The sequence below is a fragment of the Primulina tabacum genome, chromosome 6 (genome assembly GCF_025594145.1).
Source record: "Primulina tabacum isolate GXHZ01 chromosome 6, ASM2559414v2, whole genome shotgun sequence".
NCBI lineage: Eukaryota > Viridiplantae > Streptophyta > Magnoliopsida > Lamiales > Gesneriaceae > Primulina > Primulina tabacum.
The window spans coordinates 3228799-3255583 of NC_134555.1; the positions used below are offsets into that span (position 1 = coordinate 3228799).

Consider the following 26785-nt stretch of genomic DNA (forward strand, 5'->3'; position numbering starts at 1 on the left):
TGGGTTACCCTCTTGGGCTTAAATGCTAATGCCGGGATATCCCAAATTTATTTACCTTACAATTGCCATGTATGCTGGTTACTGATTAATCGTGCTGCAGACAAATATTTCACGGAGATGTTTTGGTAAAGTTTTATGATATAGTTTGACATCTTTCATCCATACCGTCAGAAATTTAAAACCATTGCAAGAATGGGAAGATCACGGTAAGTTAAAATTTGAGCTCTTCTAATCAGTGGAAGTTAAAAGACAAACATGATCACTTTAGCTTTTGGGAACTGCAACTTATTTTGCTGAGAAGATGAAATCTTTCAGCAACTTGGCACTAAATCAATAATGATCTTATTCATAATAAAAAGCTCGTTTCTTTTTTTCATGTGGTGCTTCTGATTTTAAGTTGCATTTCAAATGGAGACGTGTTTCAATTCTAACTGACGTAAAACTATGGCAGAATCATATGGAGTACTGGTTCAAGAGTATATAAGAGGTTCATGCTGCCCTCCAAAGTTATGAAGGTGATCAAGTTTTCTAATACTCTCCTCTTACTTTATCGGAGATCTAAGAATCGTTTACTGTATGATAGAGAATTCGATCTCCTTTCAGCATTGCCGAAGCACGTTAGAAGCTTTCATCTTTAAGATAAAAAATTGTTAATAATGTAACATTTTAATTGGGCCTGCCAGCCAGGCTTAAGTAACAATACCTCCCAGGCTTGTGCCATACGCGGGAAGATGCAGAGGTGCTCAAATGAGGACATGTCATATAAGATTTGTTCTTTGTGGTAATTCAAACTCCTAAAAGAGCTTATCATACAAAAGTTGGAACTGAATGTTTTAGTTTTACATAATCACCTTTTTTTGTGTTTGTTAAGGACGAATGGATGGTTTTGATTCAGCACTGAAGTCAATATCTGTTGATAGTCAATGTTCTTAAAAACAATCATTACGTCACTTCACCTCTTCTCATTTCCTTCGCGTACCTGTTAAAGCAAGCAATTGTGCTAAATAAGAAGAATGGTTTTCGCAGATACCTACTAACCAGACCCTTCCCAGTGGTTTGTCATAAGAACCATTTCTCCTTAGGGAAATATGTTTTAATTTTCTTTTTGGGCCTGCAGAATTAGCTGAAAGAGAGATATTTAGTTTCTGATTGTCACGTTTAATAAAATATTTCGAGCTGTTGCTTCATACTCACTTGGATACTAAATATTGTTGCTAGAATGCAGGCATGCTGGTGCCGGATGGGTGATATATTTGAAGCCTTGCTTTGTGTTCTTGAAGTTAATAGTTTAACCATATATAGCGTGTCAGGTGTGTCAATCATGTGTTTTAAAATATTATAGACGTTGATAAAGATTGACAACATCCTATTTATTTTTTCTATGCTGTATCATGTTATTCACCATGGTAATCATAACCTTTCAGATGTGTCGTGCTAACCGATCTTACTCCAATTTCAACAGGTGAAGTGGCATCTATACCGCTTCCTCAGACTATTACATCTATATGGCCTCTTCCCTATGGCTTACTTCTCCAACATGAACCAGATTGTAATTTCCTGACAAATATGTCATTTTCATCATCAAACCCCCTTTTAAGTGCTCGTGATGTGTTCCGTTCAAAAAGAGACTGTGGATACAGTCCTCAGAATAATTACTTTCCAATGCATTCTCCTGATTTTGGTATCAGAGGTGATGGAATAATGGCGTCATCCCATCTGATTTTGAAGGATCCATTTGAAGATCCTCAGGTATTGATATAGCTTCTCAATTTCTAGAAAACTTCAGTCTTATTTTTGTGTACATGCTTGTCACCATCTGTTTGTATAAATAATTTGGTTGCATATGTTGTTGAGAAACCAGCTTCACTTAATTTATTCTTCAGTTTTCAAATATTTATCAAATACTACACAATCAAAGGCAGGGCCCAAAGTAGAATATATTAAGATGGTTTTCATTTACTATACATAAGAAATCTTCACGCTGTCCATGGCTAAACAATGGGTCATTTAGTGATTCAGATCCATATAAGATACAGTGAGAGCTTCATTTAAGAATTAGTATATGATATCCGATCATTAATATTTTTTTTGGAGTTAAATTATAAGCTAACCATCAACTTCTACATTTTTATTATTTGTGGAGTGGCTGTAATTGCCCAAATTTGATAAAAGATAATGCATCTTTAACTTGAAAAGGAGTATTAAAACCAAATTGATGCTTTTGATTCTCCATGATTTCTTTGTTTTGGGTGGTGGGACCCAGGATTTTGGGGAGGGGAGTGACGTCAAACAAAAATTGAATTTTAGGAGGATAAACTACTCATGAAATAAAATATTTCTTCATTCTTAGGCGGCGACTGCCACCCTTTAACCTTGGCTCAGTCCACCACTTCTCGCCATCAAGCGGTTCCTTCTCATCACTTGGTTTTTCCATTAGTTGATAGATGCCATCATCTTTCCGTGTTTGTAAATTGTTGTAGAAAGCAAGAGTTTCATATGCCATTGGTAATCTGTAAGTGAGCATAGGCCGAGTGGCCAAAACAAAATCTATCTTGAGTATGCTTGGTATCTCTCTCCAACATTTTCTCATTTCATAGTTACATTTGTTTATTTAATGAAAACATAATATCATGTGGTTACCCAGTTAACCTATATTGAAGAAAGAGGGAAGTCTAACGTGATGTGGGAATTTGATGAAAGGACAATTTGGACGAGTCATTATGTTCCTCTGATGCTATCGTACAATAAAGGTAATTAAAGTAATTTTATTTATTCAGTTTTCTCGTTGAATGGATTGATTTAATGCATATGCACTATTATACTTACCTCATTGAATGGACTTGTTAATAGAGGTGCCTGTCATTTAATTTGCAATGTTATTTTACAGGGAAGATGCAACATTCTCTTTGGGTTGTGGAGTCTTTGAACTCCAATCTTGAAGTAACAAATACTAGATCATCTGGCTTAGTTTCTTATGACATGATGGGGAAGCATTTTTTCCGACGAATATGGCAGGGGAAAGGGTCACAAACAGCTGCTAGTCAGGTGCCAAAGCTTATTATTGTCCTTGGTGCTTTCTAATTGAAAGTCCTATCTTTAGTTCTCAGAAACCTAACTATTGTTCTCGCTCTCCCTCTCTTTTAACATACATGGTTTTATTTGAATAAACATTTCAATTTAAAATCAAATACGAGAACTAGGTTTGGGCTTCTAAGCATGATATCCTCACTTTAACACTGCAAGCTAACTGGGACAAAGAGAGATTAGCCCAAGCTTGAGTTAACAATATAATATCTGAAATTTTTAAGCCCACTTTTCCAATTTATGATCCGAAATTGAGCCATTGTTGTATGTATTCTTTAGACCAAATTATTACTAGCCCTGATAACCACAATATTCTCGCGTACGAATTTCTATGAAAACTATTTTTGGATTGAAATTTCCAGGTGAAAAATATATGGTCAAAATAGGTTTACATGAAAGATATGATATCAGTGGTGATGAATGTTAATCTGTCTATACAGATATATATTCTTATGCTTCTGATGACGTAATTTACTTTTCTTTATTTTTGTTAAGAAATCTTATATGATATGAATTTTTTGTTATTTTTCTTTATCTGTGTACTCGAACTTCCTTTATCATATTTAAATTTATTACAATACGTTGTGAAGCTTGTTTTGCCTTTCCCATCCCTATTTCCTGAAACTCTCTTGACTGTCTCACTCACAAATTTTTAGGTTTTTATGGCGAGTGATCTGGATGTTGCTCCTATAATATGTGTCCTTCTTCAAGATCAAAAGAAGCTGTTATCTTTGGGGCTTCGAAGTCTGGAACTAAATAATGAGGTCATCTGCGAAATGAACCCTGATGTCAGCTGGTGCATATCGGCAATTGCTGCTGCTGCTGTTACTGTCACTCGTCCCAAGTAAATATACTTTATTGATTCTTCTAAATTATTGGCTTCCTTTTCATATTGTGAATCGAAGGTGTGACATATGCAGAGCGAAAGTAGGGCAACTTCCAATCAGGGATATTATTGCTCTGACCCCAGAATACGACCTTTTTCTCTATGTAAGTTGTTGAATTGTTGGTTTATTATATCTCAATAGAATATCTATATCTGTACCTGATGGTTTTTCTTTCTATAAACTTATGCTAACTGGCATCCTTCCTTTTCTATTGTAAATTTATTGCTGCATCTTGCAATGCAGATCGTTTCCACGGTCACTGAACCCAAATCATCTTGCTTGTTGCACTCATGGATGTCAACCTGATAATTTGTGTCCTTGACGGTCTAACTTCTCTGCTAAAGTCAATTTATGCAAAAATTGTTCACTCAACAGTTTGAAATTTAGTTCCTTTCTAGGCTGTCATAAGAAGACAATTTTTTTGCATATATATATATATATATATAGATGGTGTGAGTTATACATGTCGGAAGATTACGCTCATACTTAAGTTACAGTAGGTCCCTGCATTAAAAATGATGCATTTTTTCTGTTTCAGACAAATCATAGCTTCAATGATTTGCACAACACTGCATGGCTTATGTCAACTTGAAAAACATAATGTTTTGTACATGCATTAAATGTTTTGGATTCTTCCCTCGGGAGTTCACTCACATTTCTGAAAAGCTACAGTTTACTCTTGTTAGATTATATTCTACTGAAGTATTATGCATGGTATCCTGAGTCCTGAATGTTACTATTTAAATTTCAGTCTGGGAAGCTATGCCTGTGCAAATATATTATGCCTTCTCTTTCGGGTAAAGAGCAGCTTTTTAGTAATGTAAAGCTATCAGCCACTGACACAACTACCCATGATTTGAAGATTGTGGGTTTGACTGATGCTGTCGAAGGGCGCATTAATTTGGTTTTGAACAATGGACAGGTTTGCATAAGAAATATGTATAGGTCTCTTGAAAATTTTAACTTCCATTTCTATCTGTCAAAGTACTATTACAGTGCTCAAATTTAATTTTTTTCCTTGTGGATTCTTTTCAGAAAAATAGCCCAAACATTAGATTGTGCTTGTGGAACTTTCTCAAATTTGACCTTGTTATGAGCGAAAAACTCTGGAACAGTACGGAATGTATTTGATCTACTTGACTCAACTTTTGTAGGAAGCAAGACAATTTTTTATGGCCATGCATGTTTATATTCCTATTTCCAAAAGCGGCAAAAACCTACTGGATTTATTTGGATTCCTAGCCTTGAGGCTGAAAAACTGGAAGCTTGACACAAAAACATGCCATGACAGTTCAATTCTAATTACTAATTACTCATTCAGTTTGTGTTATAAATTTCATTTGTTCTTCTATAGTGTTTCATAGCATAAATGATGAATACTACCTTCTCTTTTGTTCTAGATTTATAGGTGTGCATTGCGGCGGGGCCCTTCATCATCCCTAACTAATGATTGTGTCGCAGCAATGGCAGAAGGGCTCAATTCTACATTGTTCACTCGCTTCCTTGCCCTGTTATGGAGTGATGGTGATTCAGGTTATTTAGCCAAGGAAGATTCCAATGTTGATTCAGAATGGAAGTCCTTCTGTACTGTAATATTACAGATGTGTCAGAAACCTGGTCCTGCCTCTCAACTATTGGCAGATTCAGCTTCAAATTCATCATGGGAGTTCCTTATGAAGAGCAAATACCACAAACAATATTTGAGAAGTAATCATATAGCTTTTCCTTGCGATGGAAAGCCATCTGTCACACTGAGATCAGATTTATCTGGGTCAGTTGTTGACAGACCTAATGCTGATATATCATTCTATATGGAGTTGCTGACTGAAACTTTGGATTCATTGCATGCAGTTTATGAAACTCTTAAACTTGACAATCTTCGGAAAAGGTATTTACTATTATAAAATTCCTTTTAATCTCCATGAAGATCATCACATGCATGTCAATGGTTCATATAACTTCGCTTTTGGTGAGCTGAAATGGAATAACTATGAGTTGAGACATGAGGGGTAGGATGCCATGTTAGCCATTTCTTTTTTGTGCATGGAAACTTTAGGAGCATTCCCAATTGGCATCCTTTCCCACTTTTTTTTATAATATATATTCATTTTAAACAGTAATCAGATTTTGTTAAGTTGATTTTGTGATGCTCTTGTTGTTGTAAAAGTTGTTAGATGAACATATCTTTCCATGCAACTCTTTGACTAACTTAAACACTTATTATGCAGACATTTAACATAGAAGTCCTAGCACTGCCGATAGTCTACTCTGTCATAATTAACTTTTATTAACCAATTTTTTTTTAATATAAAATTTATGTTATACATGATCAGCAGCTCATGACTACATTTAGCATTTATCTAAAAAATCGAATTGCAGATAAAATGAGGTTTTCATTGATGTGAAGATATTTGTTGTCTAAGTTTTCCATTTAGTATATACATCCAGGAGTGGAGTCGTTAAAGGCTCACACTGCCTAGGCGCAGCCAGGTGCGATTTCTCAGGCACACCCCTTGCAAAAGGCGCGCCTAGGGCACAGGTCATGCCTTAGGCGCGATGCTGCACATCATCAAAAAGACTCAAAACTCTTGGTGCAATTTATAGATTTAATTCAAAGACAAAAGCCCATGACCAATTTTGGCCTAATAACCTAAGTCCATAATTTTGTAACAGCGTTAATGCTTAATTAATGCAGAGCCAACTCTTTATTTTATTTTTTTGTTCTTGATTTGTCTTTCTTCTTTTTTTCACGCAATTAAATGAATATATTACAGGAGATGTTCTACATCAGAGTTGAGCAACCATTCTTTCCCTCAATTTTTCACCATAATTTAGTTCTAGCTACATATTTAATTCCAAGATCACTCCAACTCTTCATCTAGGCTTTCTTTAGGCATATTAAGAAGAAATTGATGATTAGATACCTAGAGGTTTATTCATAATTTTTTTATTTACATTATTATTTAATATTTTGTGAAATATATATTTGTTGTAATATTTTAGTAAAATTCACTTTGAATATGTGAATTTTAAAATTTATGATAAGGTGCACACCTCACCTTGCGCCTCATTGAAATCTGAGTGAATGTAAAGATTTGCAGCACACGTCATTTAAACAACCAAAAGATATATGAGATTGATGAGGACCATAATTCAAATCAGATGCTGACACACCTGCTAAAAATTATCTTAAAAATCAGTAACATAAATCATTTTATCTGGCCTGGTGCTAATATTGTAACTTGTAAAATTCCACTCAGGGTTGGAACACATGCCCATGTGCATAGAGTATGAGTGAATCATGGGACGGGCTGAAAGCAACATGTATTTCAAATGAACACATGTGTTTGCAATATTCATTTTGTCACTGATTTTGTTCACACCTCACTGGATTCTCCATGATATAGATTGACACAATTGACACAATCATTTAATGAAGTTAGATTTCTATCTTTCCTGGCATCATTTTTCCCTATTTTCATCAATGGTGACTCAAAGGCCTTGCATTGAATTTCATCACAGTCCAAGAATAAATTCTATTGTCAGTGCATTAAAGTCTGTGGTTTTTATGAAGAGATCGTGAAGATGAGAATCATTTATTTCACATCATAATAAAAGCTGAATACAAAGCTATACTTATAGAAAGTAGGAAAATTAAAGCTAACAACTTAATCTATCCAAATATTAAATTACAAAGAAAGGATAAAAGATTTAAACATAAACTGCTTGATATGATCTTATCAAATCCTTATAGATATGATCTTATCAAATCCTTATAGGATTCTTATCTAATCTTCAACACTCCCCCTCAAGTTGGGTTGTATATGTTGATCATGCCCAACTTGGATACCAAGTTTTCAAAGATTGGTCGGTATAAGGCCTTAGTTAGAATGTCTGCAACTTGTGAGTGGCTAGGGACATAACAGATTTTCAAAGTCCATTTCTCAAGCTTTTCACTTATGAAATGACAATCGACTTCAACGTGCTTAGTTCGATCATGATGAATTGGATTCTTGGCAATACTTATCGCAGCTTGGTTGTCACACTTTAGTTCTATCACTTGATGTCCCTCTACTTTCAGTTCTGCCAATAATCTTTGTATCCATATCCCTTTGCATGTACCATTGGCCAAGGACCGAAACTCGGCTTCTGCACTGCTTCTTGCTACCACAGGTTGTTTCTTGCTCCGCCATGTTACAAGGTTGCCCCATACGAATGAGCAATACCCAGATGTGGATCGTCTGTCAGTGGAAGATCCTGTCCAATCAGCATCACTGTATACCAGTATGTTTCTTAGAGCTGTCTTCTGGAAGCATAGTCCCTTTCCAGGGGATCGTTTGAGGTACTTCAATATGCGAAAAACGGCATCCATATGTTCTTCAGTTGGATTGTTCATGAATTGACTGACAACATTTACAACAAATCCAATGTCAGGTCTTGTGTGAGATAGGTATATAAGTTTGCCCACTAATCTCTGATATCGCCCTTTGTCGATCTTTGGACTTTCCTCATTCTTTCCAAGTTTTATATTTGGATCCATAGGAGTATCAACCGGCTTGCATCCCAACATCCCAGTCTTTTTCTAAAGGTCAAGGACATATTTCCTCTGAGAAATAAAAATTCCATGTTTTGATCTGGCCACTTCCATTCCCAAGAAATATTCCAACTACCCTAGATCCTTCATCTCGAATTCTCTTGAGAGTAGTTGCTTGACTTGAGTGTTCCCAGTAATTATAATATCATCAACATATACAATGATAACAGAAATCCTGTTTGGGTTGGAATGCTTGACAAACATAGTGTGATCTGATTGGCACTGTGTGTATCCACTTTCTTTCAATACTTTCGTTAACTTGTGGAACCAAGTTCTGGGAGACTGCTTTAAACCATAAAGAGATTTCTTTAACCGATAGACTTTATTGGCCGTTGTCTTGGATTCGAATCTAGGTGGAATACACATGTAGATTTCCTCTTCCAAATCCCCATTTAAGAAGGCATTTTTGACATCAAGTTGATATAGGGGCCAGTCTAGATTTGCAGCAATAGATAGGAGTACACGAACTGTATTTAGCATGGCGACAGGTGCAAATGTCTCTTGATAATCAATGCCATATGTCTGAGTAAACCCTTTTAGCTACTAGTCTTGCTTTATATCGTTCGACGCTCCCATCAGCCTTATGTTTGATTGTGAAAATCCACTTGCAACCAACCGTTCGTTTTCCAGGAGGGAGTTCCGTGACCTGCCAAGTGTTATTTTTCTCAAGAGCATGTATTTCGTCAAAGGCCGCCGCCCTCCATTGTGGATGTTCCAGGGCTTCAGTGATGTTTGATGGGACCTGTACTTGGTCTAAATTCACAACAAAAGCTTGATATGCAGGAGACAATAGATCAAGAGAGACAAAATTGCTTATAGGATATTGGGTGCACGATCTGGTACCTTTTCTTAGTGCAATTGGTCTATCATCAATATCATGTGTTTGGAGATTGGCGTACCTTGATTGTTTTCCAGAGGATCTGGAATTGAGGGAGTGCTCTTGGTTTGCTGATTGTATGTTTGGTCTTGAGGAGACTTCCTACGAGTATAAACATGATCAAAAGGGAGAATTTGGGAATGATTTGGTGGGATAGTGTTTAGTCATCAATATGTATTTGTATAGGATCCAGATTCTGAAGGTCATTAATCACCTGCTCCCTCTGAGCTGAGGAAGGTGGAAAAAATGGTTCAGACTCAGTGAAGGTGACATCCATGGTATTGTAGAATTTTTTTGTGGTTGAGGAATAGCATTTGTACCCTTTTTGATTGGATAAATACCCCAGGAAAATGCATTTAACTGAACGCGGGTCAAGTTTGTTCTATGCTGGGAATGAATATGCACAAATGATGCACACCCAAAGACACGCAATGGAATATTGTGAATTAAGTGTGAGTTTGGATAGATGCTGAGGATAGATTGAAGAGGTGTTTGGAACTTAAGAACTCTAGAAGGCATACGATTTATGAGGTACATGGCTGTGAGAACAGCCTCACCCCAGAAATGATGAGGAACATTATGTGTGAACAATAAAGAACGAGCCACCTCAAGAAGATGGCGATTTTTTCGTTCTGCGACACCATTTTGTTGAGGTGTATCAACGCAGGAGCTTTGATGAATGATTCCCCGAGTTGTTAGATATTTTCCAAGAACTGTGTTAAAGAAGTCCCGAGCCCGATCAGTTCGTAGAATTTGAATATCAGTCGAGAATTGTGTATGTATCATGGCGGAGAATTTTTTAAAAATTGTAGACGTCTCACTTTTGTCTTTCATGAGAAAAACCCAAGACAGACGAGTATGATTGTCTACAAATAATTGAAACCATCGAGTACCCGTAATGTTTTTTACACGAGAAGGACCCCAAATATCGCTATGTATTAGAGAGAAGGGTTTTGATGGTGTATATGTTTGTGGTTTGAACGATGTGCGAGTATGTTTTGAAAATTGACAAATATCACAATGAGGTAAACGAGAAATGTCGTTATTCACTAATGATGGAAATAGTTTCTTGAGATACAAAAAATTTGGATGACCCCAGACGATAGTGCCATAACAAAAATTTGTTATCTCTAAAGGATTGAACTACGGAAGTATGATGGCCAAAGGCATTGGAAGATAGGGACTCTAAGGGCGACTTCATCTTTAATAGGTAGAGACCTGTACAACATTCAGCATTGCCAATCGTCCTCCCCGATTCCAGGTCCTGAAAAACACACGAGTCAGTCGAAAAAATTGCAGAGCAATGTAATTTCTTGTTCAAGGCGCTGACAGACAACAGATTACAATGAAGTGCGGGAACGAATAATACGTTATGTAAGTATAATTCTGGGGATAACTAAATTGAACCCGAACCAAGTACTTTTGTACAAGAACCATCTGCAACTCGAACTGATTGAGGGACCCGTAAGGGGCTGTAAGATGTGAACATTTGCAATTGGTTGGACATATGGTCTGAAGCACCATAATCTACTATCCAGTAACTCGATAAATCAGTATGTGAAGTAAGAGTAAGGGGAATATCACCTGGAATAGCTGTGCTACCTGTGCCGATGACAGGAGATGGTGATGGTGTCGTATGCTGGGAGAAAAACTTCTGGAGAACATCCAATTGTTCCTTGGTGAAAGGTGCTGCTGTAGATGAGGGCTGCTCAGAGACAACGCTGTGAGCGCGACGTTCTCTGGCTGGTTTCCAATCCGCTGGTTTCCCATGTATCTTCCAGCAACTATCGATATTGTGACTTGATTTCTTGCAAAATTCACACCAAGGACGTCCCAGAATAATTTTTTCCTTTTGTGTTATTTGGAGGCTGTCCGTGACGAAATCCTTGGTAGGTTGTAACATCAGTAGTTGATGAGTTATTTTGGCGTTGAACAACAAGGGCAGAGCTATCAGATGATTGTGATGATGAGCCTAGCATCACTTTTCGTCGACTTTCCTCCTGGCGAACCACTGAGAAAGATGCGCGGAGGTTAGGCAGTGGGTTTGTGCTAAGGATTCTGGCTCGGACGTCGTCGAAGTTATTATTGAGGCCCATGAGGAACTTGAAGACTCGTTTGTTTTCGATAAATGATCTGAACAGCTTCTCGTCTTTGGAGCATTTCCAATCATGCGTCTCGGTCAAGTCGATGGTTTGCCAATTGCGAGTAAGAGTAGAGAAATACTCGGTCACTGTGGATTCTTCTTGTCGGAGATCGTGTACAGCCGATTCAATTGCAAAAAGCTCAGCCTGTATTGTCGATGTAGGAGTAGGATTCACGGGCAGCGTCCCAAATCTCCGAGGCAGAAGAATAAAGAAGAAAATTCTCCCCAATCTCAGGGATCATTGAATTGATTAACCAAGCCATGACTTGGTTGTTTTCAGCCTTCCACGTCTTGTAGTGTGGATCGGTGGATTCGGGGCATGTTGCGGAACATGTGAGGAAGTCTTCTCTCCCTCGGCCGCATATGTACATGAATACGGACTGTGACCAAGGTAAGAAATTCTTGCCATTAAGTTTATGGCAGGTGATGGAGAGGGGCGATGCGTCGCTTATGAGCTGAAGAGTGGGTGCTGGAGTCGTGGCTTCAGAAGTGGAGGCCATCCCAGATTTTGTCCCGTATTTTGTCATTGATCGGCCGCCGCACGCTCTGATACCATGTGGTTTTTATGAAGAGATCGTGAAGATGAGAATCATTTATTTCACATCATAATAAAAGCTGAATACAAAGCTATACTTATAGAAAGTAGGAAACCTAAAGCTAACAACTTAATCTATCCAAATATTTAAATTACAAAGAAAGGATAAAAGATTTAAACATAAATTGCTTGATATGATCTTATCAAATCCTTATAGGATTCCTATCTAATCTTCAACAAAGTCTGTTTTTTTTTTATAGTTCAGGGCTTTTGGTTTCTCTGCAGATCGGTTGGACTTTATGATGTGTAACTTGAATTTGCTTCTTGTGAACTTTCTATGTTGGAGTAACTGGCATTATGTCTTTTGTTCTCAGCACCTTTTGTTGGGTTGACCGTAAGAAAAATTCATACACTATTCTGCAGTCTGAGTTTTACATGTGCAGACTTATTTCTTTTATGCCTTTTCCTAGGGACTTGGGACTTTTGGTTGTTCTCTTATGCGATGTTGCCGACTTCTTGCATGAAGTGAGCTACATGGATCACTACAGACGTGACTTTCCTGGAGTTCTGAAAGACTCTGGGATAATTAATTTCTCATGGTCCCCAAAGACCCCTCCAAGTTTATTTAGATGGCTGGAAAAGTGTATGTTACATGGATGTAGTGCCGCAAGTATTTGTGATCTGCCACATCTGATTAGTAAAGATTCAAGTTGTGTAGCGAATTGGGCTCGCAAGATAATTTCATTTTACAGCCTCCTGTGTGGTGCTGAAAGATCAGGAAAGAGGCTGTCATCTGGTGTTACCTGTAACGTTGCTTCTGGATCATATTGTACTCAGGAAGAGCTAACAGTTTTGGCGATGGTTGGTGAGAATTTTGGTTTGCAACACTTGGACTTACTGCCAGCTGGTGTCTCTCTTCCTCTTCGACATGTAACATGAGTAATTTGTACATTTTAGAGTTTACTAATTATTTTAGTTATCTTAATTACATTTACTGTCTTGACATTGTGTTTTGCATCTTAGTTGTCTGAAATTCTTTTGCTAACAGTATCATGTGGCTGAATTTGTATGATGAACCTGAATGATGGTTATGAATTGCCAGGCATTGGACAAGTGTCGCGAGTCTCCTCCGACAGATTGGTCTGCTGCTGCATATGTGCTCCTTGGTCGAGAAGATTTGGCATTACTGCGTTTGACAGAATCTAAATCTGTCAAACTCGATGATAAGAAGTTAAATCTGATTTCGGCATCTACACCTTACATGTTACACCTTCATCCAGTGACAATTCCTTCTTCAGTTTTGGATACACTTGAATTCGATAGTGCCAAGGTAGAGGATGTAGATGCTTTGGAGGGAACTGTCAAGGATGGAATGGACCACATTTTCAACTCTAGCACACAACTTCGGTATGGTCGAGATCTGCGTCTGAATGAGGTGCGCTTCAAGCTAAGACCATGTCAAAATTGGTTTTTCCGCATGAATGTGAACCATTGGTTTCAGATTACTTTTGGATCACAATGAAATGATGTCTGCTGCATGTTGAATATTACTATTTCTTGTTTGAATTATTGCATTTACTTTTGTTTGGTTCCTTTCCAAACTTCAACTTTAGTTCTATAATAAGTAATTACTAATTATAATGTTCTTTGAGGCACCAAAATGTTCTTTAATGGTTACTCTCAATGGTAACTTTATCAGATTTTTATATTTACTCATAAATTTTATATGTTAATGTGTTTTTTAACCTATGGATTGGCTTGACATAACTAAAACATAGTTTTAAACTCGTAAAGCTTGAAGCTTGACCTTGATGCTTCGTCACTCATGTGTGTTACTTTTGTGCACTCTCGACACTTTTATACTATGCATGACCATATATTTGAAATTTTGAACTGTATAGGTTAGACGCCTTTTGTGTTCTGCAAGGCCTGTTGCGATTCAAACTCCTGCAAATCCTACAGCATCTGATCAGGACCTCCAACAGGTATTAGTAACTGGCAAATTTTTATATTTACCATAAATAAGCTGGCTTTTAAGATAATTCATACTGGTTTGGGACTCTTGTCGGGGCCATGGGAAGGAAGATATTTGTATGTCATACTGTAGCTTCCTATGTTTGTTGATAACACAAGTATAGTTGTAACTACTAAATCTAAGTGTCCCCTTACCACTTGCTTCTCTCGGCAATGATGAGGTTGGGTAAACTTTTATTAGGATTTACCTTTGCTTTCTTCGTCACATTTCATTCTAATCTCATGATCATGCTATATAATTTATATTTGTTAAGATGAAGTTTACTAGTTTACTATTTTTAATGATAGTACACTACTATTGTTTGGTAACTAAATGATTATAATAATTGATGTAGTTACGATTCTTAAGCCATCTATTAAATTGAAATGGTTGTGGAAACAATTATAAAATTGATTTGAATAAATATATTACTCAAAACACTTATCTAAAATAACACACAACATAGACTTTAAGAAACTTGCTCAAGCTTTCAAAAGCCAAAATCTTGAGTTGAAAGTAGTGGAAAGCCCAACCAACACCACCATAAGTACAGGTTTGAAGCTTGTTGAACTCATATCAACTAAGCCAATCCCACATCTGAAAAATCTTTTTATCTGAGCGTCAAGGTCATAGCAACTCATGTGAATTATCATACTTATTTTTTTTGGGAAACTTGTGGTCTGAGATTGATCATCTTTCTGTGTTTTAGTTGCAAACTGATTTTCTTTACAACCATCTTTGTTTTTTTTTTAAAAGAAAACACCCCCGGAAAAAAGGAGGGTTTGGTAGTGATTTGCAACACAATGTTTTCAACATTTGATTTAGGTTAAGGCTTGTCTTCTTTCGTTTATCAATGGCTATGAATGTGGCTCCCAACTGACTGCGTATGCCCTTTCATTTACAGTGAATTTGACAGTTGTGTTGTATATTGGGCTATTAATTTGTTACATGCTCTTGTGTATCCCCACAACAACTCTGTTGATGCTCATCTCAATTTCTCGTGTTTGGATTGTTTCTTATTTGTAATTTCCTTGTAAACTTAAGTCTCAGCGATCGTGTAATTAATGATAATTTCTGGTCAATAGCCCAAAAGATCAGGTAAAACACTGTAATTGACATATAACTTGGTTTGCTCTCGTGTAATTTTACAGACTCAGCTGTGGCATCTTGCCCAGCGAACTACTGCTCTTCCATTTGGACGTGGTGCGTTTACATTGGGTACCATATGTACCATCCTAACAGAGGTGCTAATTATCTTCCATTTTTCGGTCATATTATCTTGTACATCTTTTTTTTCCAAATTCTTCGCATCACCTTTTTTTCCATTTTATTTTTGCACTTATGTTGTTACCTTTGTTTCACTACCTAAATGGATGTGATGAGTTGTAACCCTATCATTTGATGTTATCCAGGCCCTTACAGTTCCGAAGCTTGTTTTGGCTGGTCGGTTGCCTGCGCAACAGAATGCAACTGTATGCTGTGTTCGTTGACATGTTTTATACAATTTTACAGACATCGATTTTAATGTGAAAGAATTCTAACTTTTGCAGGTTAATTTAGACCCCAACCTTAGAAATATTCAGGAACTAAAGTCTTGGCCTGAATTTCACAATGCCGTTGCTGCTGGCTTGAGACTGGCTCCTCTTCAGGTTTTTATTAACATATGATGAGGATTAATTCAATTGTCTTAGATGTTGAATGATTATAGGTTTCCCCTCCGCTTCCCTTCTTTGTACACAAAGTGTCCTCAAAAGAATTTTCAGGTTTGACTTTGTTTACTTTTGTGCACAGGGAAAGATGTCTAGAACATGGATACTGTATAACAAACCGGACGAGCCCAATATTACTCATGCGGGCCTACTTTTTGCCCTGGGTTTACATGGACATCTTCGTGTCTTAACTATCACTGATATCTTCCAATATTATTCACAGGTCATTTCCTCGATGTAATCATATTTTGTTCGTGTTCCCTCTCATCTTCCTTGCAAATGTTTGATGTAACTGATGACGAGGACTGCTCCAAACAGTGCTTTAAATTGCTTATCTGCTGTTTTTTTCTCCATTTCACTTGAAACACAGTAAACATGATTTAACATGCTATTATCCATCTTTATCTTATAGGAACATGAAAGTACGACTGTGGGATTAATGATTGGCCTTGCGGCCTCATACAGAGGAACGATGCAACCGTCTATTTCAAAGGTAAGAAAGCAGATACCAGTTGTCTCTTTCCCTGTCGTGTCATGGCTCATCTTATCTTCTTTTTATGGTTAAACAATTTTTTCTGGCATAAGGTTTCCCACTTGTTTGCCTACATTTTTATATTTACTATGTGATCATTTGTGATGACTTATGGTCTAATTGGCGCATGTTTTTTGTTCAATTGATTGTTTTACTCATGAAAATTTGTTTCACATTTGATCTTATTGTGCTGTTTTGTGAAGGAAGACATTTCCTTTAAAGCTTTGAGTTTAATATTGACCTCACTGGTTATTTAACCAGTCTCTTTATGTACACTTACCTGCGCGACATCCATCTTCCTTCCCAGAATTGGAGTTGCCAACCCTAATACAGGTACATTTAAGAATTATTACAAAAGAAGAACTGCATGTCTATTCTTTTGGTTATTTGGTTATTCATATTACTTTTGTTCTTGAGTTCAGAACTAAATGTTTGCACCATGATATTCCAGTATTTCTGCTTCTGGATAATCTCTAGCATTTTGATATTTCTATCATACTTTCTTTTTTTTTCTATCATACTTTCATCAAATCAGATCATTTGATATTTCATATGTTTTTGTTCCACTTTGAATTGTGAAGACATTTTGATGTCATTTTTTATATTTACAGTCTGCAGCATTAGTGTCTGTTGGCCTTCTTTACGAGGGATCATCACACCCACAAACAATGCAAATTCTCCTGGTACATTTATCATATTCTTCTTGAGATCCTATTTTGATTACATCGAATGCTTGCTTTATTTTATGTTGGTGGTATAATGCTTGATGTTGATATTGAGTACTTCTAATCTAATTATGGAACTCTTTTTTTTACACGCGTTCTTACATTCTGCTGATACATTGGCAATTTCATCTTACCATGGAACTCTTTTTTTGCACGCGTTCTTGCATTCTGCTGATACATTGGCAATTTCGTAGAAGCACAACCATAATAGAATTAACAAATGTGAATAAAAAGATTGAAGAACTTTAGTTTTAGCTAAGAAAAAAGTGCATTGTTAGATTCCCAATTTCAACATTGGCTGTATAAGGTGGTTTTAAGGCTGTTCTCACATCCGCTAGGCCCATTACCGGGAGGTCTGGGACTAATGATATTGGAACTAGTGGCATCAACAAGTAGAGTTAGGCCGGATGTTCTATGGAGTTCTAGCCTAGTGGGAACTAGTGCTGCTAGCACCAACTTTCTTTCCTTTTTTTTCCTAGCATAGGTTTGGCTAAACAAGATGTATCCAAATTGTAATTCAATAGATATGTTTTATGTATGTATATTATGATTTAATAGATCTGTATTATGAACGATAACCCTCATCGGTAAATTGCTCTTGGTCTCCGGTTATTACAAGTAGAGAATTTTGGTTGATTGTGTGTTGGGGATTGTTCTTAATTGTGTCACTCTAGATGACATAGCCAGTTATGAAAGGGTGTGGTACTCATCCATATTAAACATGGATGAAAAGTTTTGGGACTTCAAATTTTTGGATGAGGAATCTAGATAGTATGATACCAACTTTTCAGTATCAGTTAAGATATATTATTTTCAGGCTGCTCCTGTGAGGTATCTGTCGAGGTGTCGCTGAGCTGTAAATAGCTCTGTAAATAGGTTGGTAGAATTAATTTGTAATCCCTGAGATTGAGGGAATTAGTTAGGTAGTTTCCAGATTTAGGATTGAGTTAGTTTCCTTATTTTTCTCCTTGTAATCTCCTATATAATACCGTGTATTATATCAATTCAAAGAGAATGACATACAAAAAAATTCTTTTTCTCTATTATCTGATTTCCCACATGGTATCAGAGCCCTAGGAATTTTTCTGGGGTTTCGTATTCTTCAAGCAGCCTTCATTGCTGTGTGTTTCCTTTTCATATTCCAGTTTTTTTCCTGGGCTTCCATTTCTACGTGTTCCAGCCTTCATTGCTGTGAATCTCTTCTTCACCATGTCAATGTCCGAAGAATCCAATTTTGTTCAGAAAATTGGAGAGTTGCAGAATATTCGGGCATCCAACAGATTCAATGGGAAGAACTATCTCAAATGGTCCCAAATTGTCCTCACATACCTAAAGGGCAAAGGGAGGCTTAATCACCTACTTGGAACCGGACCAGAAGAAAGGGATCCAACCTTTGCCGCATGGGATGAGGAGGATTCCATGATTATGTCCTGGCTATGGGATTCCATGGAGCCAACGATCAGTGACACTTGCATGTTCTTGAATACAGCAAAGGAAATTTGGGACTATATCAACCGCACATACTCGAAGGCCCGCGATGCTGCCCTGGTGTATGAAATTAAGGAAAAAACCTCCGCCACCAAGCAGGGAGACAAATCTGTCATAGAGTATGCAACCCTGTTGCAAAATCTTTGGCAGGAATTGGATCACTATCGGGTAATTGAGATGAAATGCCCTGATGATGCGGCCACATTGAAGAAATTCATTGAGAAGGATAGGATTTATGATTTTTTGGCTAGACTGAATTCTGAATTTGATCAAGTTAGAACCCAAATCCTCGGCAAGGAGGATACACCGTCTCTAGAAGAGACAATCTCATTAATCCGAGCAGAAGAAAGTCGGAGGAGTGTCATGCTAGAACCCCATACTATGGATGGGTCAGCCTTGGCAGCGAAAACAAATCAGGAGCAGTCGAAGAATGATCTGCGGTCAGCCTTAGCAGCGAAAACAAATCAGGAGCAGTCGAAGAATGATCTGCCTAAACACTCGGGTAGAGATAACCAAGGGAACAAAGACAATCTTTGGTGTACTTTTTGCAAGAAACCGAGGCATACAAGGGAGATGTGTTGGAGGCTGAATGGTAAACCTCCGAGCCGAGAATGGGGCAACCGTGGGGGGCAACAAAGGCCTCAGGCACATATGGCAGAGCAGCCCAATATTGAAGAAAATTCAGCAATAGGGGGGTTCAGCAGCGAAGAAATTGAGAAGCTGAGAAGCTTAATGGGATCTCTTGAGAAGCCTTCTGGAGCATGTTCAATGGCTCTTTCAGGTAAACCTGTTTGCATGAATGTCTTAGACAAATTCTATCCCAACTCTTGGATCATAGACTCCGGTGCTACAGACCATATGACCCCCACATCACAAATCTTCCTTTCCTATACCCCATGTCCAAGTAATAGAAAAATTGTTGTGGCCAATGGCTCTTTAGCTACTGTTGCAGGGATTGGTGATATACATATCACACCTAGCCTTATCCTTAAAAACGTTCTCCATGTACCCAAACTGTCAACGAGCCTTGTGTCTATTCAGAAGTTGACTCATGATCTCAAATGCTATGCTGTTTTTTGCTCTTCTTATTGTGTTTTTCAGGACCAGGACTCGGGGAGGAGGATTGGACTTGCTAAGGAAAGGAACGGTCTTTACCACCTTGAGCCATCCCAGAAACTCAGGAGCAACTTGTCTTCATCTTTCCTTAGTTCCTCAAACAAAGATGTCATTTGGCTATACCACCTACGTCTTGGTCATCCCTCTTTTAGGGTCCTAAATATAATGTATCCTCATTTATTCCAAGGATTAGATATTTCGGAGTTTCAGTGTGACATTTGTGAATTGGCAAAACATACCCGTGTATCTTTTCCTATTAGCAATAAAAGAAGTTCTCATCCTTTTCATTTGATTCATAGTGACATATGGGGTCCTTCAACTATACCTAATGTTTCCGGGGCTCGGTGGTTTGTGTCCTTAATTGATGATTGCACCCGAGTTACATGGCTCTTTCTTCTTAAACAAAAATCTGATGTTAGCACTATTATACCTAATTTCCATTCAATGGTTCAAAATCAATTTGGAGTCAAAATAAAAAGCTTTAGGACAGACAATGCTAGAGATTACTTCAATCAGATTCTATCCCCTTACTTCCAATCTCAGGGAATAATCCATGATTCATCATGTGTGGACACACCCCAACAAAATGGGGTAGCTGAATAGAAAGAATGGCCATTTACTCAACAGCACCCGAGCCTTACTGTTTCAAGGGAATGTTTCTAAGTCCTATTGGGGAGAAGCCGTTCTTACTGCCACATATATGATAAATAGACTTCCCTCCCGCGTGTTAGAAAACAAAAGCCCCATAGAGGTCCTTAATAGCTTCTATCCTCACTTCAGAACCTCAAATGGCATCACACCTAGGGTATTTGGGTGTACTGCATTTGTTCATGTCCACAAACACCATAGAGGGAAACTAGACCCCAGAGCCATCAAATGTGTTTTCCTCGGTTACTCATCCACTCAAAAAGGATACAAGTGTTACGACCCCTCTAACAGAAAATTTTACATCTCTGCAGATGTCACTTTCACAGAAAATAAACCTTTTTTTTCCAAGTCCTCTCTTCAGGGGGAGATTTCAATGATGGAAGATAGTACTTGTGAGTCCTTTGAACCACTTAAAACCCTTGACCTTCCGTATGTGCCAACCCGTGTTGTTGAACCCGAGTCCTCTGAACCAGTCACATCTGAGTCACCCGATCCTGTCACTGAACCCGTATCATCTCCTACTCACATTTCCCAAGATTTCCTCAGGTGTATTCAAGGAGAAAGACCGTTCCTGAAGTGACACAAGTCCAAGAATCCAATCCCAATTCTGGAAATGAAATTACGGTAAGATCAGATCCACCTTTACACACACAACCTGTTGAACAAACCACTAATTCAACAACCGTTCTGGATCTTCCCATTGCTGTTAGAAAAGGAACCAGAGAATGTACTAAACATCCACTCTATCCACTATCTCACTATGTCTCTCTCAAGCGCCTATCACCAACCCAAAAAGGATTCATTGTGAGTTTGAACACCATTGCCATCCCTAACAATATGGCTGAGGCATTGTCAAAAAGGGAATGGAGGGATGCTATGAGAGAGGAAATGAGTGCATTAGAAAAGAATAAAACATGGGAGATCGTTGATAAACCGAAGGGAAAAAACATTGTTGATTGCAAGTGGATTTTTACATTGAAGTACAAGGCTGATGGATCCCTTGAAAGATATAAAGCAAGGTTAGTAGCCAAAGGGTACACTCAGACTTATGGGGTGGATTATCAGGAAACCTTTGCTCCAGTTGCAAAAATGAACACTGTGAGAATCATGTTAGCATTGGTTGCTCACTTCAATTGGCAACTGCTACAATATGATGTTAAGAATGCATTCCTCCATGGTGACCTAAATGAGGAAATCTACATGAACATCCCACCGGGATTTGAAGGGGACACAGGTAACAATGTGTGCAAGCTGAAAAAGGCCCTTTATGGGTTAAAACAATCTCCTAGAGCATGGTTTGGCAGATTTGCAAAAGTCATGAAGGAATCTGGCTATAAACAAAGCCAAGGTGACCACACCTTATTCATTAAGCATTCGGCTGGAGGGGGAGTGACTGCTCTTTTAGTCTATGTGGACGACATCATCGTGACTGGAAATGATGAGAAAGATAAGCATGAATTGAAGCTAAGACTAGTAAAAGAATTTGAAACAAAGGAGCTGGGGAAATTGAAGTACTTCCTCGGTATTGAGGTGGCACATTCAACACAGGGAATCTACATATCCCAGCAAAAGTACGTAATTGATTTATTGGCAGAAACAGGGAAGACTGGGTGTAAACCGATCTCTACTCCAATAGATCCAAACTATAAGTTGGGAGAAGCTAAAGAAGAACCAGCTGTGGATAAAAGAATGTACCAAAGGTTGGTTGGCAGACTCATATACCTTACTCACACTCGACCAGACATAACATATTCTGTAAGTATGATCAGTCAATTCATGCATGATCCAAGAGAACCTCATCTTCAGGCTGCTTACAGGGTACTGCATTACTTGAAAGGCAATCCGGGGAAAGGAATCTTGTTCAAAAGGAATGGCACTCTTACTCTGGAAGCCTACACCGACGCTGACTATGCTGGCTCCCTAGTGGATAGAAGATCAACTACAGGATATTGTACTTTTCTTGGAGGTAACCTAGTGACATGGATGAGCAAGAAGCAGAATGTAGTGGCAAGGTCATCTGCGGAATCAGAATTCAGGGCTATTGCTCAAGGATTATGCGAATTACTTTGGCTGAGAATCATTTTGGATGATTTGAGAGTCCAATGGGAGGGTCCTATGAAGCTCTACTGTGACAACAAGTCCGCTATTAATATGGCTCATAATCCCATACAACATGATAGGACAAAGCATATTGAAATTGATAGACATTTCATCAAAGAAAAACTGGAGGAAGGGTTAGTGTGTATGTCCTATGTTCCATCAGAGAGACAATTAGCCGATGTTCTAACAAAGGGGCTGAACAGTTCGAGTTTCCATGATCTTGTATCCAAGCTGAGAATGGAAAACATCTATTCCTCAGCTTGAGGGGGAGTGTCGAGGTGTCGCTGAGCTGTAAATAGCTCTGTAAATAGGTTGGGAGAATTAATTTGTAATCCCTGAGATTGAGGGAATTAGTTAGGTAGTTTCCAGATTTAGGATTGAGTTAGTTTCCTTATTTTTCTCCTTGTAATCTCCTATATAATACCGTGTATTAATGAGAATGACATACAAAAAAATTCTTTTTCTCTATTATCTGATTTCCCATATCCTGTAGCCATCACATTCAAAAGGCATACCTGTCTAATGGTGTTGCAGTGTGGCACTTGTATTCTTCATTGTTTGCTCGAACCTTCTCTTCTTGGTTGGTAAATCTTGTCTTGACAGGATTACGTCTTTTATTCTGTATTTTATGTGTTGTACATTTTAATGTTTTTGTCTTTTAAGTTAGTTAGCCCACTTGTTTTATTGGAGGTGAGGCTGAACCTTCATCTAGACTTTCCAAAATATTTTATTTTATCAAGCATCTGATAGGGTCTGGCTGTCAAGCTTGACTTCCATCTGGACTTCATAAAATATTTTGCTTCATAATTTCCTAACATGGGTCTGGCCTAACCCTCATGGTATTTTGTTAAATTTAAAAACATAAAAAGAACGAAAAGAAAACATGAGTGGATTAACTTAAAAATATCTTGGCTTAACTTAAAAATATCTTGGCTTGATTGGTTAAGTTAATTAGGGCAATGTCCAGTTAACTGCTATTCTACTGTAATCTAGTTGTGTCAGTTGCATACTTTTTCTTCTCATTAGTATGAACAATTATACGTGGTGATGTTCTGTGGGGTTCTATAATCATGATTTCATTTTGTATTGTCCAGAGTGAAATAGGCCGTAGAAGTGGAGGAGATAATGTTCTTGAAAGGGAAGGTTATGCAGTTTCAGCCGGATTTTCACTAGGAATCGTTGCCTTAGGTATATGATTTATAATTGATTTTGTAAATGGATCTACTATGTCTGCTAATTTTCTCCAATTTGTTCATGAAGGCCGCGGGGATGATGCTATTGGCTCCATCGACACCTTGGTTGATCGGTTGTTCCAATATATTGGTGGCAAAGAACTTTATAACGTATATGCTGCGATTTCTGAATAAAACTTGCTGTCAACCTATTCATGAATATTTTCCAGTATGAACATCTTAGGTGTTTCTGGCTGATAAGATTTTTATTCTATGTACAGGATCGCCTCCAATTCATTACACCATTAGCTGATGAATACAATAGAAATACAGGACAGGTTGCACAATTTAATTTCTATGAATTAGCATCTTGTTTTAATTGCCAGTCCGATTAAGTTTTAAATTTTCTGTTGGGGTGGGATTGACTTTCAATTTTCCTATGTCATTCCCTTTGAATTCTTGTCTACTTTATACTAGATAACTGATGGGAATCAGGTCAATATTGATGTTACTGCTCCTGGAGCGATGATTGCTCTTGCATTGATGTATTTGAAGGTAATTTTTTGAATTTGGAATTTGTAGCCATCTTTTTTCATTGAAAAACCATTTTCATGTGATTTTGATAATCATGTATCTTCACATGGATTCTTTTAAAGAGTTGTATTCTTTAATGTTTGGGTACAATAGACAGAATCAGAGGCGATAGTGTCCCGACTGTCCATTCCACAGACTCATTTTGACTTGCTGTATGTGCGGCCTGATTTTATTTTACTTCGCGTGATTGCTCGAAATTTGATAATGTGGAGCAGGTACTGTTTCAGATTTATTATGAGAATTTAATGCACATAAATATTTAAATATCTTTACTACATTTAAGTTTAATACATATTTATGTTGCATAGAGTTTGTCCCTCAGAAGACTGGATTGATTCACTTATTCCTGAAGTAGTAAAAAATGGGGTTAAATGCCTTGAAAATGAGGGGGATGATACCTATGAGATGGATGTTGAGACATTTGTTCAGGCTTATGTCAATATACTGGTTGGAGCATGCATCTCTCTTGGTTAGTCATTCTTATTGCTGATTATGGTAGAACTATCATGTTATAGTTTTTGGTCTCCTCAGATCTCCTATTAGACGGCTTACGTTCAGTCCATCTCGAAGCTTTGTCTATCTTTTTGTAAATATGTTTCTTAGACCTAACTTCTCATGTTCCTTGGGTTGCATGATTTTTGTAAAATTAAAAAATAAAGTGTCTATTTGAGCTCTTTGCATTTGAAGTTTACAGTAATCTTAATGAAGCTTTTACTATTTTACGAAAAGTATCTAGTGCTCGGCCAACCTTGACATTTTCTTTAAACTTTTTGTGGTAGCTCCAACTGCATTAGATAACAAATGGTTTATATGCTGGTTGATGGTAGTGAGACAGTCAATCGATTCTTCTCTGAAATCCTCTTCTTAAACCCGTGTTGCTGGATTTTACTTTAAGTTAAATACACTTGGTCTAGTGTTTACTGTGTTTTAAACCAGTAGGACTCTGTAATTTGACTGTTGGGTTCTAGCCTGTAGATTTATTTTGTTTCTAATTTACCCATGCATACTAGCTTTGAGCTAGCTCACTGCTTTTGGTCGTGCTTGAGTGTCAAGTTGCAGTGTCATGTTGTTGGTGTTGGGTTAGAGATAGTCCTTTAATCTTGATGGAATTTTCATCGAAGAGCTAACAACTTTTAAAAGTGTGTGGATCAATAATATGGTGTTGACATTTCTATTGTTGACGCACCTGTATTGATTTCTCGGGGAGTGGTTTGTCCTAAATATTTGAATTCCATGACACTACTCGTGATTAATGTAGCAACACTTGGTGGTCAAATATGCTGAAATAATGGGTAACATAGAAATGAAAATTTTACATAGCTTCTTTATCCCCTTGGAATTTGAGTGCAAACCAGTGATGAGCAGCGCTCAACTCAACTAAGAAGAATGGGGAAATCCTTCTATTAGACTCCTTTATTCATGTGAGACCTCACAACCATATTTCCTAGAAAACATCGTAAATGTTCTTGAACATTACCCATTTCATAGGACTTGTCAAAATGTAACTTCCTACAAATAAAAGCCACTTGATTCTGGCAGAAGAGAATGTACTATTTTCAAATCATACGAAATTGGAATCTCAAAAAAGCTCAAACAAGAATAATTCCAAAATATTCAACTCTTATATTTTTTTTCTGTTTATCTGCAGGTATTATTCTACTGTATAATTGATCTATCAATTTTCAAATATGAATGTACAGGGTTGAAATTTGCCGGTACTAGAGATGGAAATGCACAAGAATTGCTTTACAAATATGTCATATACTTCCTCAATGAGGTTTGTCCATGACTCTATGACAGTGATGTCTCTGAATGCTAATTCATGAAATGTAATCGTTCCCACTACGGCAGATAAAGCCTGTTTGTGCTTCTGATGGAAATCGTTTTCCCAAAGGGCTATCAGCTTACGTTGATCGTGGGACATTGGAAACATGCCTTCATCTGACTGTTCTTTCCCTCTGCGTGGTGTGTAGAATATAATTTAAATTTTACTTCATTTTTCTTGAACAAGACTATATTCTGAATTTGTATGGAGTCAGGTAATGGCTGGATCTGGCCATCTACAGACATTCAGATTGCTGAAATTTCTTCGAACGCGAAACTCAGCTGATGGGCACACTAATTTTGGTACTCAAATGGCTGTAAGTATACTGTACATAAATATTTGATCATTTTTTGCTTCATACCTATGCTACTTCAGTGTATGCTAAAATAACTGTCTGTTAGCAGATGTCTGTGTGGTCTTGTTTTGTGCTCCGTCCACAGTTTTTTTTGTTAATGGAAACTTTTGAAAATATGTCTGTATAGGAAAGGGTTTTTAGTGTGATTAAACTTTTATGTTCTTTAGAAGATGGAAAACACTAACTTTATTTTATGGAGTTTAGTCAATTTAGTCATGAATTTAAGCAGATAAAACTCTTTAGTAGTTCGCAGGGTTTACTTAGAGCCTGTAGTCTATTACGTCATACAGACTACAGAGCAACAAAATTATTATCTATTAACAAAAATTGGTATCCATCCATTTTTATTGTGATAAATGTGTGACATGGTTTTGTTGAATCAGTATG

The 26785-nt window shown here is 37.5% G+C and overlaps 1 protein-coding gene across 1 annotated transcript in view; it reads left to right on the top strand.

The window, feature by feature from the left end:
* LOC142548757 (anaphase-promoting complex subunit 1) overlaps positions 1-26785 on the top strand; it is a 34894-nt gene that overhangs the window by 560 nt on the left and 7549 nt on the right. Inside the window, exons 2-29 of the mRNA XM_075657268.1 lie at positions 452-515; positions 1226-1310; positions 1463-1749; positions 2645-2750; positions 2888-3045; positions 3741-3928; positions 4005-4074; positions 4723-4893; positions 5372-5859; positions 12591-13050; positions 13223-13555; positions 14022-14105; positions 15286-15378; positions 15547-15606; positions 15685-15783; positions 15926-16066; positions 16256-16336; positions 16637-16708; positions 16987-17058; positions 23547-23640; positions 23713-23795; positions 23906-23962; positions 24102-24179; positions 24312-24433; positions 24527-24687; positions 25919-25995; positions 26070-26183; positions 26258-26359. Coding sequence (XP_075513383.1) covers positions 452-515; positions 1226-1310; positions 1463-1749; positions 2645-2750; positions 2888-3045; positions 3741-3928; positions 4005-4074; positions 4723-4893; positions 5372-5859; positions 12591-13050; positions 13223-13555; positions 14022-14105; positions 15286-15378; positions 15547-15606; positions 15685-15783; positions 15926-16066; positions 16256-16336; positions 16637-16708; positions 16987-17058; positions 23547-23640; positions 23713-23795; positions 23906-23962; positions 24102-24179; positions 24312-24433; positions 24527-24687; positions 25919-25995; positions 26070-26183; positions 26258-26359 — 4000 coding nt within the window. The remainder of the gene's footprint in view (positions 1-451; positions 516-1225; positions 1311-1462; positions 1750-2644; positions 2751-2887; positions 3046-3740; positions 3929-4004; positions 4075-4722; positions 4894-5371; positions 5860-12590; positions 13051-13222; positions 13556-14021; positions 14106-15285; positions 15379-15546; positions 15607-15684; positions 15784-15925; positions 16067-16255; positions 16337-16636; positions 16709-16986; positions 17059-23546; positions 23641-23712; positions 23796-23905; positions 23963-24101; positions 24180-24311; positions 24434-24526; positions 24688-25918; positions 25996-26069; positions 26184-26257; positions 26360-26785) is intronic.